This window comes from Corapipo altera, unplaced genomic scaffold (assembly GCF_003945725.1).
Source record: "Corapipo altera isolate COAL_440 unplaced genomic scaffold, ASM394572v1 22b, whole genome shotgun sequence".
Taxonomy (NCBI): Eukaryota; Metazoa; Chordata; class Aves; order Passeriformes; family Pipridae; genus Corapipo; species Corapipo altera.
In genome coordinates, this window is record NW_020884876.1 from 3,093,408 (window position 1) to 3,110,292 (window position 16,885).

General features: G+C 36.4%; 2 protein-coding genes across 17 annotated transcripts in view; both read left to right on the forward strand.

Annotated features, from left to right (window-relative positions):
- EXOC1 (exocyst complex component 1) overlaps nt 1-2,425 on the forward strand; it is a 28,903-nt gene extending 26,478 nt beyond the window's left edge. For all 10 annotated transcript variants that reach the window (XM_027635448.1, XM_027635445.1, XM_027635450.1 and 7 more), the window contains 2 exons: nt 762-956; nt 1,748-2,425. In XM_027635448.1, the coding sequence (XP_027491249.1) occupies nt 762-956; nt 1,748-1,900 (348 nt within the window). In that variant the 3' untranslated portion in view covers nt 1,901-2,425. The remainder of the gene's footprint in view (nt 1-761; nt 957-1,747) is intronic.
- A 980-nt stretch (nt 2,426-3,405) lies between these two features.
- The window catches only part of CEP135 (centrosomal protein 135), a 36,054-nt gene continuing 22,574 nt past the window's right edge, over nt 3,406-16,885 (forward strand). For 2 of the 7 annotated variants that reach the window (XM_027635437.1, XM_027635443.1), the window contains exons 1-10: nt 3,749-7,518; nt 9,063-9,230; nt 10,360-10,550; nt 11,053-11,220; nt 12,596-12,737; nt 13,149-13,233; nt 14,213-14,341; nt 14,681-14,800; nt 16,019-16,234; nt 16,805-16,870. In XM_027635437.1, coding sequence (XP_027491238.1) covers nt 9,118-9,230; nt 10,360-10,550; nt 11,053-11,220; nt 12,596-12,737; nt 13,149-13,233; nt 14,213-14,341; nt 14,681-14,800; nt 16,019-16,234; nt 16,805-16,870 — 1,230 coding nt within the window. In that variant the 5' untranslated portion in view covers nt 3,749-7,518; nt 9,063-9,117. Of the gene's footprint in view, nt 3,514-3,748; nt 7,519-9,062; nt 9,231-10,359; nt 10,551-11,052; nt 11,221-12,595; nt 12,738-13,148; nt 13,234-14,212; nt 14,342-14,680; nt 14,801-16,018; nt 16,235-16,804; nt 16,871-16,885 lie in introns of those variants that run through there. The other 5 variants (XM_027635438.1, XM_027635440.1, XM_027635442.1 and 2 more) reach the window with 5 other exon arrangements.

Below are 16,885 nucleotides of genomic sequence, written 5' to 3' on the forward strand. Positions count from 1 at the left end.
CCACTGTTCTTTGCTTTTTGAGGCATCCATTTTATGTGTGTGAGAGAGAAAAAGAAAAAAGAGAGCGAGCCACCTTGAAGCTGAACATCATCCCTGCCCCCTCCTCCAACCCTACTTTTTGTTGTTGAGAATGAAGTTATATACTGTGGTTTCATCAGGTTTGACCTGTTCAGCAATAACAAAACATCGTTATCAGCCGTTTTAGCCACAAATCCAAAAACAGCACCATATGGGCTGCTATGAAGACAGTTAACTCTGTCCTGGCCAGACCCAATGCACTTTTGTGGCTCTACCTGCATGTTCATAGAAATACTTCCCTCCATTTGTATTATGTTGAGCCAACTGGTCAACAGCAGTGAGAAGTGAGGGCAGTTGTGAACAGCTACGCTGTTGTGTAATTATGGTTTAAGTAGAGATGCTCAGGTGCTTAGTGAGTTTTTCTGAAAGATCCAGTATTTTCCCAGGCTATGAGCTCATTAATTGAGGATTTTGAGGGTGATTATTAGTTAAAGGTTGCGAAGAAAAGCTTGATTCCTTCTAGAAATGATTGATTTCAGTTTTATGCTAGTACTTGGAGCACTTTATTGTTGGGCTGTGTTTTGTTTATAGCTTAGCACTACTTCATGCCCAATTAAAAAATAAAGATGGGGGTAACACAGCAGTCATTAAGCAGAATCAAGGCTTAACTGCATATATCCTTGTCAAATTAAGTTAATTAGTTCAGGTTTGTAGTAGTCATTAATACTGTTATTTGTTGTTAGCATTTTTTTGAAGGCGTTGAAGCTCGTGTGGCACAAGGTATACGAGAAGAGGAAGTAAGTTATCAGCTGGCTTTCAATAAACAGGAGCTTCGTAAAGTTATAAAGGAATATCCTGGTAAGGAAGTGAAGAAGGGATTGGATAATCTCTACAAGAAGGTAGATAAACATCTCTGTGAAGAAGAAAACTTACTTCAGGTAAACTAACCATAATCATGACTTAAAAACCTTATAATGTTTACACAGAAGATTTTTATTATTGCTTTAACATATGTATTCTATGAGAATGTTCAGCATAATTCTGGAAAAAGCCATGAATTTTGAGTTGAGGTTTTTAGGGTATATTTTTATAATTCTGTTTAACATGGATTTGAAATGTGGTGGTAAAGTTCATAAAGAAAATTCCTCTATGATTCCCTAGCTGACCATTAAGAGGTGATCTCTGTTCTGTAAAATATACTGGAAGTAGAGAGAACTAGATTGAAATGCACTGTTAACCTGATGCGAAATTTAGTTGGTGCACTACAGCAGAATAGACTTGCAGTTATATCTTTTCTGATAGTTGCATTATCTGATGTTTTTGTTATACTCTGCAAATTTCTTACTGGAGTAAATGATAAATAGATTTACAAGTTAGAGTTGTTTAAACAGCTGTTTAACATCTGAAATGTGAATTACAGCACGGTTCAGGTTCAGAGTGTTTTCTTGAAACACAAAAGCAATACCTCTTTTAGGAAAACTTTCTCATCTTTACTATTTTCTGCTTTGCACATTTGGTAGGAGTCATGTAAACATTACAGATCTTAAAGGGTGAAAAACATCAATCTTTTTATGTAATGCAGCAACTCTATTTATGGAACTTTGTCAGCAAGCTTTAACTGGAAAATGACACCTGAACTGAGAATGAATTAATGAGCCAATGTTTAGTAGTTCACATATGTAGCATATTGTGCCAGTTGACTTTTCCTAAAGTTTGCTTTCTTTGGCAGGTTGTGTGGCATTCCATGCAAGATGAGTTTATACGACAATACAAGCACTTTGAAGGGCTGATAGCTCGCTGCTATCCTGGATCGGGAATTACTATGGAATTCACTATACAGGATATTTTAGACTACTGCTCCAGTATTGCACAGTCTCATTAAGTTCTCAAAAGGGAAAGAGAAGCTAGCAAAATAGGTGCCTGTGTATAAGGGATTCAAACACTATAAATGCTATTTGTTTTAAAAGGTGGATTTCCAATCGTATGTGTAGTTAACTGCCATATCTGTTGAGTTACACTCTGCTTCAAATGTCTTTCAGGCAAAATGAAATGGGATTTGTTTTTCTTCTACTGGGCTGAAGTACTGTTTGAAAGCATTAATTCTGTGAAACACTTTGGATAGTTTTTCCTTTCCCCTAATATTCAGATACTTTTATTTATAATTCCTCCTCTTGCTAGAAGCAGTAAGCACTACCTTCTTAGTATGCAAAAAGGATACTACTGTTTTCACTAATATTTTGCATCTTGGAAATTATGTAAGCATTGAAGACTATCAAATATTTTCCCTTCCTTGTTCTAGGAAGTGTTGATGTGGAACTTTATGCAGTGGAAGACTGAATTTGTTTTCTGAGTTGTAATGTGACTATGGCTATTATTCCTAATTAAACTATGTTCATCATATTCTTTATTTCTGTGGAGTGTTATTTCAAAAAGGTGAAAACAGAGTTAATTCCATTGTTTTGTCTCTGGCCATTGAGGTAGATTTGCTCCATGTCTCCATGTGTTGTTTTTCTTCCTTTTAGCATCAGTATACTCCCAACTCATGTAAGCCCTTCATCCTCCTGGAGCTTCAGCTGCCAGGGATTCAGGACATAGGTTTTCTGTACATCTTGATGAAAGTGCTAAGTTGTTGGACAGAGATGGGGTGTATACAGAATAGAAACAGGTACAATAAAGGTAAACGTGCAGACAGAGATAAGATGATTTTGAGATGCAGGTGCAAGAATATGCATGAATGAGTATGAATGAGAAAGTTTTTTCTTCTGAGTTTTGTAACAAACATGCTACATGACAACTCAGGAACACTGAGGCATCTGGATTTCATAGAATGGTTTGGTCTGTAAAGGACCTTAAGATCATCTAGTTCCAACCCCCTGTCATGGGCAGAGACACCTTTCACCAGACCAAGATGGTCAGAGCTCCATCCAACCCGGACTTGGAACACTTCCAGGGATAGGGCATCCACTTTTCTTAGGCAACCTGTTCTAGTGTCTCACTGCCCTCACAGTAAAGAACTTCTTCCTAATATCTAATCTAACCTACCCACTTACAGTTTGAAGCCACTACCGCGTGCCCTAGCACTACTTGCCCATATTAAAAGTCCCTCTCCATCTGTCTCGTAGGCTCCCGGAGCCGGGCTGTCGGCACGGGCCGGTCCCCCGAGTCAGGGTTTTACCGGAGCGCTGCGAGGTCTGCAGCGCCCCCCTCTCCCAACGCCGACCCCCGATGTCTCCGGGCGCAAGGAAAGCAGGAAGCGTTCCACGCCCCGCGCGAGGGCTGCTGGGCGTGCAGGGAAGGGAAGGGGCGGGCAGGGAAGGGAAGGGAAGGGGCGGGCAGGGAAGGGGGGGCGGTTGGCGGGGCAGGCGCGTCCCCGCCGTTGCTGAGGGGACGGGGCGGAAGCGGCCGCTGCTCCGCGCGCCATTTTCAAAGGTTTTCCAGCGCCGAGACATCGCGGCCTCTCGGCAGCGGCTGGCGCTGGGAGTGCCTGGTTTCGGGGTAAGTGTGGTTCGGCCGGAGGGAGGGCGGGAAAGGTAGCGTAAACCTGTTTAAAAGGGGACTGACCGCGCCTTTGTAGGTACAGGTTGGGGTTGCTGGAATGTCTGCAAAGCTTCCAGTTTGAGGAGAGAGGTGATGAGCAGGCACCTCATCGATAGGTTTTTCGTCTGCTGTAGTGTGAGCTTACGGGGTTTGGTGACAGGCTACCCAGGGAGGTCGTGGAGTCCCTCTGTCTGGATATCTAGTCAGAAATGAATTACCAGCAAATCCACTTGGAAGCAGACATTCCTAAAACAAGCGCTGGCTCATTCGGTGTATCTTGAACAGATGTTGCAGCAGCAGCTTGTCTCAGCACAGCCCTCAGCGCCCATGGACTATCTGGAGCCACCTGTTAAAGCATTGTTGTATTCAAATGGTTGGTCCACTGGGTTCCTTTTGCACCTCGGTGAAAGCAGAACTAGCTCTTTATAGTGGGATGAGCTACGTGACCAGTAATTACAGGACAGGAGCACGTTATAAACCTGTTTAACGTAAATGCAAAAAAAAAGAAAAAACCTTTAACATATAAGTTCTATTGAATGAAAAATGCATTTTAGTCTTTCCCAAAACTGAAAATGGAAACTCTTATTCATAATTGTCTTTGATGTTAATGTTACAGACTCAATTAAAAAAATTATTTCATAGCATATAAATTTATCCGTAGTAATTTCTTTGTGTTCCATTGTTAGTGATGTAGTTTAGTATTCCACATAGCTCACTGACTGCATTATTTCTTCCACAGCAAAATACACCTTTGCTCTGCTTTTTTCATTATTACATTTTCTTATTGATAACACAAATATTGCATCTGCAACAGTTCTTAACCTGTAGTCACCATGAATTTTGCCGTTCTCAGGCTGAAAGGAGGGCTTCAATGTGCTAAACCTTTTCTGTTTCGCATTCTACCTGTAATGGTTAGTCTAATACCTGTTAATATTAGTTCTTTCACACACTGTTATACAAATTGATTCACTACTGAAAGCCCAAAAAAGTTGGATTTAAGATTCCATTATAACCTATCTTTCATGTCAGGGTTCAATTTCAGATGTTGGTGACTTAGAACAATAGGGAACAGGTGCTAACTGTGTCTATTTCATAAACATGTAGGCCTTCCAAAGACTGCTCATAACCATCCAGGTATGTCATAAAATAAGCATGGGAATGCTGTCACCTTTAGCAGTCTTTGTGAGCAAAGGGGGAACAGAAAATGAGGCTATTGGCTCTGAATATCTCTATAGTGAACAACTGAAAGATGCACTCATTTAGACATATTAATAAATCCTGTCTGGAAATGCCTAATTTAAACTACCATTTAATTTACCCTTTTCTGCTTTTCATCTAAAATGGAATTTACATTGTCTTCACAACAGCAATAAATTACATTAAATATTTAGACAATGAATGATGAGAACTAGTTATGCAGATCATGGGAAATACTAAAGTTGTTAAGTGTGCTTTCCAGTACTTTGCAAGTTTACAAACATCTAGTAAGTTCAATGTACCTTTCATCGTGACTCAATTGTGAGTTACGAGGATATTAAGTTTCTTTATATAAAAGCATATTCTGGATTGAGTTGACTCGCTGAGAATTATGTAGAAAGCGTGGATTTCCAATAAACCTTTTGGAGACAGTTTTTTATCAAAGGCTTTTAAGAAAGCAGGTCTCTTTCAAAATGGAGAAAAAAACCTAGTGGTTAAAAAAAAGTGTAGAAAGTACTACCTTACAGTGAACATACAGATTGTCTGCTGTTTAACAGAGACTACTGATGTGAAAGAATGGGTTAAACAGAAAGGGACAAAATTTACTCGTTATATGGACGTGTTAAGTGCAGTCCAAGGGGTGCAGAAGAGTTTTACTGGACTGAGTAATAAAGCGGGAGGTAAGGAACAATGTTAATGAAGGCAAAGTGATGCACATCATGGTCTTTAATGTAGCAGTAACCACTCAGAGAAACGTTAGTATCACTGTGAATACATCTAATCAATGCCTAAGAGCAATCAGAAAGACCAAATGTCCTGGTTTCAGCTGTGATAGAGTTAATTTTCTTTCTAGTAGTGTTGTGTTTCGGATTCAGTATGAGAATAATGTTGATAGCACACTGATGTTTTGGTTGTTGCTAAGTAGTGCTTACTCTAAGCAAAGGTCTTCTCAGTGCCAGTGAGGAGGTGCACAAAGAGCTGCAAGGGAGCATAGCCAGGACAGCTGATCTGAGCTGGCCAAAGAGATATCCCATACCATACAAAATCATGCCCAGTATATAAATGGAGGGGGTTACTTGGAAGCGGGGCTGATCGCGGCTCAGGGACGGGCTGGGTGTCGGTCATCTGGGGGTAAGCAACTGTATTGTGCATCTCTTGGGTTTTATCAATCTCTCTCCCTCTCCTTTTAATATCAATTATTATTATAAGTGGTACTACTAGTATCATTATTTTACTTAGTTTGGATTGTTAAACAGTTCCTATCACAGTCCCCAAATTTTACTTTTTTCTCCCTGATTCTCCTCCCCATCCCTGTGCGAGTAGGGGGAGTAAGCAAGCAACTGTGTGGAACTTAATTGCCATCTGGGGTTAAGCCATGACAAGCGCTGATTGGTAAAATTAAAGAATGGGTTAAACAGTCTCTAAGTGTCAGTAGCTGCTCAGGGAGATGTATCACTGTGAATGCATCTGATTGATGCTTTAGATGAAGGCTGCAGCAACGAATCTTTATGGCTGCTCAGAGGAAGGTCTATCAGGTACTATTATAATGACTTCAGTTCAACTTTAGACCCATCAAATCCCTGCATTATAGACTTAGAGAATGTGTGTAGGCATAAGATTTAACTCATGTTTCTGAGGTTTTTATGCTCCTGCTGTGGCAACTGTCAGAGATATGGGATATTGGGTCAGACAGGTCTTGGATCCAACTGAATCAGTGCAGCAGTTCACATATTAATTTTATATTTCCAGGAAAACAAATTTTCCTGATGGAGAAGTTACTAGATACTTTTTAGTCATAGTAAGACTAGTGATAGACTAAGTTTAGGATGTGAGATTTGAGTTATGGTCTGTAATGACAGAGGTCTGGAATTACTGACACATAATTTCTTTCCAACAAAGCGTGTACAACAATTATTGTCTTTGAAGACTTTAATATCTATGTTAAACTCTCTGAAATAACAACCCCCAATTCCTGGACACCTTTGGGACCTATACTCCAACTATTAATTTCCTGGGCTTATTGAGAGTCAGATGTGGCTCTAGGGAATGTAAGATAATACCCTTTCCTGTTTGATTCCGGTGGCAATAATGAGTTGAATTAAAAATTTCAGTCTTTAGGAAGGAGAGGGATTCCACCAGAAAGCTGTTGGTACCTCCCAGTATTAGAGTATGTTTAGGTAACACCACCTTAAGTGCCTATTGCAGTGATTTAGCAAGATTCTGTCTGTACTTCCCAACCAGAGTTTCTGGAGTGCTGACATCTGTCCATTTATTTTTCTCCACAGTTACTGCAGAAAGATTTTATTCCTGTACAAACTGTGATGCAGTTTTCTTCTTGATGTTTCTTCTGTAAAACTGTCTCAATGTGATTAGTAAAAAAAACTTTACTCTTTCTAAAGCACAGGCTTTTAAACAAAATCTGATTAACAATTTTAAAGTAATGTAATCTTTTTAACTGATACAGTTCTTCTTAAGGAGAAGATTTGCTTAGGAGTTATCTGTTTACTCTTGCAGTAGTGTAAGATGTATTCCTGAGCCTAAATCTAGACACAGTAACAATCACTGTTTTCCTGAATTCAGTAGAGAATCCTCAACATTAATGCAGAAATACGAAGATCTTATTACTTTTAGCTTTAATCTTTGGCTTCCAGAGGAGTACAAAGAGCATTAACTGCACATCAGGACATTAACTTCCACTTAGTGCACTGGCAGTTACCATTTAGTGAACAGAAGTGTGCCACTGCCTCCTCCGGCCATCCCAGTACGGTATGTAAGGGTTTGTTCTTCCTGCCATTGCTTAGTTGATATCTCAACATCCTGAACCTCTTCAAGCAAATAGTTTTGGTACCACCTGGAACAGATGCTGTGGTTATAAGACTGGTGATTTTTTCCTCATCATGGAGCAGTACCTGGCAACCACAGACTTGTTGCTAGAGTTGTAGTGTTTTAATACAATGAGGTCAAATTTTTCCAGCCTTCGACATTAGAGAAACTTGCATGTTTTCTCATTTTATTATAAATAAATAATTTTATTTTCAAATACCTGCATATATTTCTTTAATATATTTTTTTAAATCCAGGGGATTGTGAAGGAGCATGGTTTGGGTGATATTTATATTCTGTCCCTTTTATATGAGATGCAAACAACACTTCCTCAGATTGGTAGTTTGTCTGCTGAGGTCTTTGCAACCAGTAGGTTAATACTGAAACTTCTGAAGAAGTGAGAGGGAAAATGTTTTACGAAAGTAACTATTTTTCAAAGATATTTCTAACTATTGAAGAGAAGTTTTCATGTATGCAAGAGTTAATATGCACACAGGTAACCTCGGGTACTAAGCCATAGCTATGGTATTAAGGAAAAGTTTATTCTGAAGTCAAAAATCCTGTGTTATCTCTACACAGGAATCCTACTTTTCAAACAGACAGGCAGAGAGATATATACAGTGCTATTCATGGGAAAGAAGCTTCTTCCATGCTGGGCCTTTCCCAGTAGCAAAAACATCCTTGAGTGAAAATTCTTTTATCCTCCTCAAGTAAATCTTCCCCATATAGTTTTTTGGTCCCTACAACATATTAAGAAACATCAACTTTATTGGTATTTGATTTTTTTTCTCATTCCGTGTCTAAGTCCAGAGGGACCTAACCACGTAAAAATTCTTCTTCCTCAGATGTACATGGCAAAACCAAGATTATCATCTGGATTCAGATATAGTAGTGCTGCTCCAATCCCTTTCAGATCAGTTTAGTAATGAAAAGATAACTAATTAGTCAATTGGAAAAAACCAACCCTCTGATCCTTGAACTGTATATTCTAGAAAATGATGCAGGTAGAACTACACCAGTGGTTTCTTTTCTTCCCTGTTTTTCGTCATAGAAAATAAATGTTCAAAGTTAATCTGTCTTTAACATTGTACGCATTTTATGCAATTTTACAAATGGTTGGCATAAGTTAAGTACTGACTGGTAAACTCTGAAAGTAAGATTTATATACGAAAGAAAAAATACATAGGTTTTTTTGAGAATTATCTATCAGTTTGCATTGTGGAAGATACAATGATGACCATGATTCAAAAGAGTCAGAATCAAACAAGAAAACTAACTGCCAAGGCAAGTATTTATTTTTAAAGAAATATGTAAATACGTTTAAAACCTTTTAGTTGCTCCATGATCCTCGTTTGGTTTACTTAAGTTTTAAGGACATGTTTATGCACTGTGTTTTCTGTGCAAAAAAATGCTTTTTTCCATAACTTTTTTTTTCTCTATTATTCCTTCTCTAAAGGACTAATGCTGTAACCAACAATCTTTTGCAGGTGTCCCATTTTTCTTGGCTGTGACAAAAGCTGCTGCTTTGGAGGTGTGTTTACGATGAGTACAAATGCAGAGCGAAGGTTCACTAATCTCAGGAAACGTCTGGATCAGCTGGGCTATCGGCAACCATTGGGAGTGGAGAGTTTGCCCTTGGTGGAAAAGCTTTTTAGGTATTCAAAAGGAAATTAATTAAAAAAATAGTAATCATGTAGTAGGTATTGTTGACTTTTGACATATAAGGAAGAATGCTTAGTCTGAAGGTCAGTTTCTGTCAGTGTTATTTCAGAGCTAACATTAAATTCCTGTGTATGATGAAGTCAAAATCTGTTTGCTTAAGTGATGAGAACATCTTAAGATTTAATTTAATCCAATTTCTATGGTCTAGGAAAATTCAACTTTTCTAACCTCATAAGAGAGCAAAAAATAGTCACTGTTGATATGTGCTTAAAGGACATGCTCTTATAACTGGTTGTATAAAAAATAGTCTGTTATCTGATCTGTGACTTCAAACATTAACATCTCTGTTTACTAATATCTCATTTAGAGAAATTTAAATTTGCTATCTCTGCACTTTTTACAGGACAGATAACAGAAGAAAAACAAATTTCCAGATGACATTCTTAATATATCTGCCATTTCATGGCTTCAGTGTGATTCTGAACGTCGTAATTTCCACACTAATCCAGTTATATTTGGCTAAACATGCAAATGCAGCTATTCTTGTTCTGTTGCTCTCTAGCATGTAATACGGATGGAAGAACCATAGGGACACAGGTGTGGAGTAGTCTGCCTTCAACATAAAGTCTTATTCTGGTGTCTAGAAGATAGTTTTACTTTCTCCATGCCTAGCTTTGTTACTATTTTCACAAAAATGTTTATAGTTTATGTACCACTAATCTCTCTTATGGTACTTCTGATCCCCATATAAGTACCAGTGACCTTCTGTGGTAAGTGGTGCTAGAACTTGTGAAGTGCTTGAGGGAAAAAAATCATCTTGCCAAATGTCACTTTATGTAGAAAGGAGAGTGTATTGAATTATTTGATCTAAACTCCTGATATACTTTCTATCTGTCTTTATTTTTTGTATTTGTCCTGCCTTTTCCTTTTGACTTTTTTTTTTTTAAACAAATGATTCCTGTCTTTCAGTTTCTCTTACATGAGTATTCTGATTCTTTGTTCAAACCCATTTGTTCCCCCTCTTGGGGAAAGGGTTCTGTTTCTCAGGTCATAATAAACATTTGCATCTGCAGTGTAAAGGCTGATAACATTGCTAACACATCTGATGCTCCTTTATTCCAGTGACTTAGTTCATACAACTGAGAGCTTGCGCAGTGCAAAGTTATCTGCTGGAAAAACTGAAAAAGAATACAGCAATTATGATACTGTTTTGGAACCTTATAAAACAGAAAATGCTAAACTTACCAGGGAAAATAATGAACTACATTTAGAAATATTAAAACTGAAAGAGCGGTCTGATCGTCATGTTAAAGGTAATATAAAAATTATGATACTTTTTTTAATTCTTCCATGCCAAAATAGAATTGTGGCCAAATCCTTGATCTTCAGATTCATTTATCTGCACTTATAAGTGAGTGGGAGTGGTCATTGAGTTTGGTGCCTTTAATGAACTAAGGCTCATGCTCAAACATTTCTTTTGCAGTTAAAAAGCTTCTGAGGTCCTGCAAATCATTGTTTGAATCAAACATGAGAATGTTAGAAAATTTAACATATACTTTCATACACTGAATTGATACTTTTTAATTTAAAATAAAATACTCCTGCTAAATGTGTCTTTATTCCACAGTGGGGGTTTATTTGCAAAACATGTAAAAATATATATTTTTGTGTGTAAATGTATGCACATATGTATGCATATTTGATAATTTCATGCTATGGAAAAAGAATATAGGATTTTCCTTATACCTGTTCTGGTGCAACTAGGAAAAGTAATAGTGAATAAGAGAGATAATACTGCTTTTCTCTCCCTTGAAGACTTGAAAGCCTCTTTAAGGAGGGCTGAACATGGAACTTCTGACTTGAAATTTCTGAATAACCAGTATATACATAAAATTAAAATGTTGGAAAAGGAGAACAAAGCCAAGACTGAAAAAATTCAGCAGCTTCAGGAGAAGAATCTGCAAGCAGTGGTGCAAACACCTGGTGAGTGTAAATAATCACAGATATTTTAACATTTCTCTGGGCTTTTTTGGATCTGCAGAACATAATATTTTCTTCCTCTAGTAAGAGAAGTTATCGCAGTAAAATATCCGGTAGAACAACATTATCTGTTAAAATGTTTGGCTCTGAATTCAGTCATTTCTCTGTATGAAGTTTCATTAGGTCATCACTTGTGTTAGGGACAAATTTGAATACAAACTTAGATTCAGTAGAAGACTACGAAGTTAAAATGTGACTGGAAAGCACTATTAATTAACAGCTTTTTTTTTATTGCTGCACCTAATTTAGTCAGAGGCAGGTTGTTGACACTTAAATATTTTCGACAGGTAATTGATGTTGCGAAAGTGACTGATTGAGATTTTTGTAACAAAAATCTAAAAATACCAAGATGCAAAATACATCTACAAATGTTCCAACTCTCTGAAAGCTTACAGTATTTAAAGGGTCTTTTGTTAGCTTAAAATGTTCTGGCTGTTACTTTCAGCTTCATTTCTTTGTAGGGTTTCCTTTTTTTTAAATTTTTTCAAGCTGAGTGAAATAGAATTATTTTGTGACATTTTGAAATTGTCTTTTCTTTCTAAGTCATTGAATTATCTATGTAGTTTTGGCATCTGATAAAAGTTAATAGATTATTAGGTAAAATTAAAACTTCTCTTTATTTTTCCACACCTTTCTGCACTTCATGTCCTCTGTTTCAAAGATGACATGTTACACCTTTGTCTGTCTTCCTGCATACTTGCTCCTTGGTCACCAGTCCTCTGGAATTTTTCTTTACTACATCATCTGTATGTTCTTATTTAACAATTTGTTGAAGAGTAATTGTTTCATCTGGAAATGATACTATGTTTTGCTTTTTTTAAAATATAATGTTACCATGCAATCGAAGAACAAAGTCTGCTCGATATGCTTATGATATTCACTGAAATGACAATAGAATAGAAAGAATAAAAACATTACCAAACAATGCAGAGGTCAGTTCAGTCATGAAATAGTTCTTAAATGTGGGAGGAAAAAACATCTTTTATGATGTTTTAGCTTTCTTCATAAGCTAAATCACTAACAGATTCAACAAGTTTGAACTGTAAATTATTTAGGGTGTTGAACAGTGGGGAAAATTACTTATACTGAACTTTGCGTGTTTCCTAATTATAAAGGTAAAGTTTAAAACTGATATAATTCTGCAAGAATGGTGTTGTCTGAAATGTATACATTTTATCAAATTATTACAGAAAGATTAAAATGGTGAAATGTGCGTGTTCAGAAGCAGTACAATAAATAGGAAAAATAAATTTGTATTAAAGAAGATGATTCTTGAGCTTTAACTCCAAGTAATAAACCTTTGGGTTTGGGCTTTCAGGAGGCAGAAAAAGAAGCATTCCCTTCAGGCGTCAGCGCATGCAGATAGACCAGCTTGTCCCCCCATCAGGCGTTAGTGCCTACCCAGTTCCTCAGCCAGAGGACCCTTATATTGCAGACCTCCTTCAAGTGGCTGATAATCGGTAATGTAAAGAACTCTTTCATTTTGAAGTATAGGTGTACCTTTGATTCTCACTGTCTTGCTCTTTTTAATTGATGATTAATCAGTCTTCCCCAAGTTGCGTCTGTGTTGCTCAGGACATGAACTGGTAGATTATTTCCCTGTCTTTATCTTGACCCATGAGCTTTTCATCTTTTCTCTCCTGCCCTGTTGAGGAAGGGAAGTGAGAGAGCTGGGTGGGGGTCTGGCAGCCAGACAAGGTCACACTGCTGCAATATCTCAAACAGCAGACCTTGCATTAGTATTTTGTATGAACAAAACTGTTTCTTTGTGAAATGTTTGAGTTCAGGAGCAAAGAGAAAATTCTTATATTGAATTGTGTGCATACAATTCTTCCATAAATTCACATAAACAATATATTGCTGCATTTCAGAATTCATGAACTTCAGTCAGAAGTAACAGAGCTACAAGAAAAACTGGAGATATCTGAATGTGGAATGAAAAATTATAGCAAACAAGTATGTTTATATCATCATTATTTTTGTTGTTGATGTTAGTATCAGTACTATTATCTGACTGTAGAAGGCATGGCAATGGCCTTCATGTTTTAAAAACCTTGTTGGGAAGGGACTGTAGGGCTTGTAAAATACAATTATTTGAACTTGCCGATGTTGAGCCGTTTCTCTCCTCCGCTTTTGAAGACAGCAGCAATGATAAAATACTTACCCAGTGGTTTTGCTGATATATTTTTTGTATTAAAATTACATTAAATAAGCTAAACTTGACAATCATAGATAGAAGTTTTGTATGTTTTTTTTAGTGCATAAGTGTTAACGTCTCCAAAATAGTAATTTGTCCTACAGATATCTTTGAATGATTTTTTTCACTGCTTGGACTGAATATATTTTTAAAATTTTTAATAGTTAATTTATGAACAGCAGATTTTACAATATTTTAATTATAATGGATTGATGAGATGTGTACAATCTTAAAGTGATGGAATTGCATAAAATGTTCATGTTATGTCTTTCAACATCTGGGGATTTGTGGACACCATCCCCTTTTTTTTTTCCTTCACATCTTGGTTTTCCCATTCTAGTACTTCTTTTTTTCAGTGACTGGAATAGTCACTAAGTTAACTTATTCAAAAGATTTTTCCCTTAATTTAAGGACTAGTCTCAGACATTTATATTGCAACATTCATTAACTTCACTTTAAATGGAAATTGTTTGGATTTCTTCGAGAAAATAATCTAGTGGAAATTTTTTCAGCTTTTCCCTACCAATTCTGTTTGATTAATTTGTTTTTCTTTCAAAGCAATCACTTTTTTTCTTTAGAAGAACCCAGAATTAAAATGTATATGTCTATATATAAGATAGAAATCACATTTTTAGGTGCATATCCTTTTGCTGAATGATACATATGTGTTTATGTAAACAAAGGGTCTATTAAGTGGTATATATAAAGTAGCATAGAATTTTTTTTTCCTCCTCAAAGGTTGAGCTAAGAGACAAAGAAATTGAGCGCCTTTTGCTGGCATTGGATGGTGGGCGTTCTCATGAGGTTCTCTCTCTGGAATCAAGAACTAAAAGTAATGAGAAGCTTATTGCCCACTTAAATTTGCAGGTAATGGATTTATTACACTTGTTTAGTCAAAACTAAAGATATTAGCAATTTAAACAAACCCACAAAACTTCTAGCTCTTCAAATAAAATCACTATAGATGTTAAATCAATTAATTTAATTTGCCTTTCTTTTTAGGTGACAGTGTTTCTTGTCTAAGAAAATTTCATTTCTTGACATAAAAGTCTGTCAGAAAGGTTTTGGTAAAGAATTCTGTTAACTCACATGTACTTTGTATGTTAATCTGAAAGTATTCAGCAAATTTCTGTATGATACCCTGTTTTCACCGAATTTGGAAATATTTTTATTTATTTATTAATGTACATGCCATTTATGTTTTAGGAACTAACAATGGTATATGTGCTTATGATAAGGAGTAGTCCTGTAGATATTCTCATCAGAGAGTGGGAAATCTTCCTCACTGAACTCAAATGGTCCCCGCCTTTATTCCAGCAAAGACTTGTAAGGAAATGACAAGCTTAGGCTAAAGATGTTTGTGTTTACTGTGCATATTATCATGCATTCAATATTGGTCTCAGAATGAGAATTGAAAAAATAGAAGATGAGCTGGGGTACAAACCAAGTAAAGCCCATCTCTGGATTTATACCATCATTTCTCTGCTTTTTCCAGCTGAGTTAGATGTTTTGTATACTGATTGTGCATGATGTACAGTGGCATGGGAACCATGTTGGAGAATTTATTATCTCACGTTCAGTGCTGCAAAAATACAGAATGAGCTGTGACTTGGAAGCAGTACAGCTGTGTTCAGTGATCCTGAATTAGTAAGTCATGATGAACACAAATTGATTGTACAGAGAGTGAGCCCAGAGCTGCATGAGGCTGGTTTTGGACCATCAAGACTATTTGCTCAGGCTCAGTCCCAATATAACACTTTTATTCTCTGACAAAAAATGTATGAATATCTTCATATAGCAGCATTCAAGACTGTGAGAGAGCTCAGATTGTCTTCTGTGTCTACAGTAATTCTGGAGTTTTGAGGAAGGTTGTGTGGAGGTAGAAGTGGAGAATCTCTGTTATCTTGAATCTTTAAAGACACTCAAGGCTCCCATTTCCTGGGTAGTGTAACTTACAGTGTATATTTGTTATTTCTACTCTACATCCCTGCCCCTCTTCACTTTGCTCTCAGGGAATGATATATTGGGAAAAACAATGTCTGTAGCGCAGAATTTCTGAGGCTGTGTTTAAGGTACTGAAATATGTTAGGTTTTAGAAATCTGATCTATAAAGCTTCATTTTGATGAAGGAGTAACAGTGAGACTAAACCTATCAAATAATACCACAGATGTGGAGAGAAGAATGTGTTGTCATATCTTGTAAAATTTAGAAAACTGATTACAGTGGGTCTGCCATCCTGATGCTCAAGAATGGTTTCTATACAGATCTCTACTCTTCAATATTTTGCTTTTAGAGTAAACCTCAGGTTCAGGAAATTAGATAAAGAAAGATGTAGTGATACATTCCTTCATCTTGCACCTTCGTAAGTAATTTTTTTTTCATGTTGATAAACATTAAGTTTTAAAAATAGAAAATACTGCCATTTTTAGCAGGATATCACTTTTTTACCGTGATAGAGATACTATATTTCAGAAGATTGGGATGAACTTTTACTACCTAGTTTAACAATGCCTATTAATATTTTAATGAAAAATGTCTTTCAGGTTGAGTATCTTCAGCAAAGAAACAAAGAACTTGAAAATCGCATTCAAGACCTCTTGGACACGAAACAAAATGTGACTAGTGAGGTAGTGCATTTAAGCAATAAAAATGAAGAACTGTGTCAAGAACTGAATGAAATAGATCACTTGGCACAGCAGTTGGAAAGACACAAGGAAATTGTGCTCGAGACTGCAGATAAGGAAATAGGAGAAGCAAAGGTAACCACTAACGTGTCACAGAGTGAAGGATCTGCTCAACTTTATTTGGCTTTATGTCTTCTACTTGCAAGGAATTACCTATTGGCATACGAAAGGAAGAGTAAAAGATATTTTTTCCCAGTTTACTTAATATTATACAGAATTTCTCACTAAAGGATGATTAATTACAACTCTTTTGTCTCTTTACTGTACTAGGTGAGATGAGTTTAGTTGAGTGGCAATCTGTCTTTCTTCTAATAGCTTAGTATGAAATAAAATCCTGAGATACTTAAAAGTATTGATAGGTAATATATATTTGCAACAGCAATGTGTATGTTTGGAGGGGTTTTTCTTTATGAGTCATCATGCAGTGATTCACTTAATTGTTGTGCTCCAAAAGAACATTGGTGTTTATACGACAAATTTTTTGTGCTTTCAGTTCGTAGGAACTTCACTACTTTATTACAGAGAACTAATTATACTTTAATTCTTACCAAAGTCATCTTCTTTCTTTTTTTTTTTTTGTAACAAAGGAATTGTTGTCATTTTGAATATGTAACTCTTAACATATAGGTTAATTTTGGTTGATAGAAAGAAATTGAAAGAAAACACAGTGAAATACAGGATCTTCAAGAAACAATAACAAAGCTTAAATCAGTAAGTAAAAATATT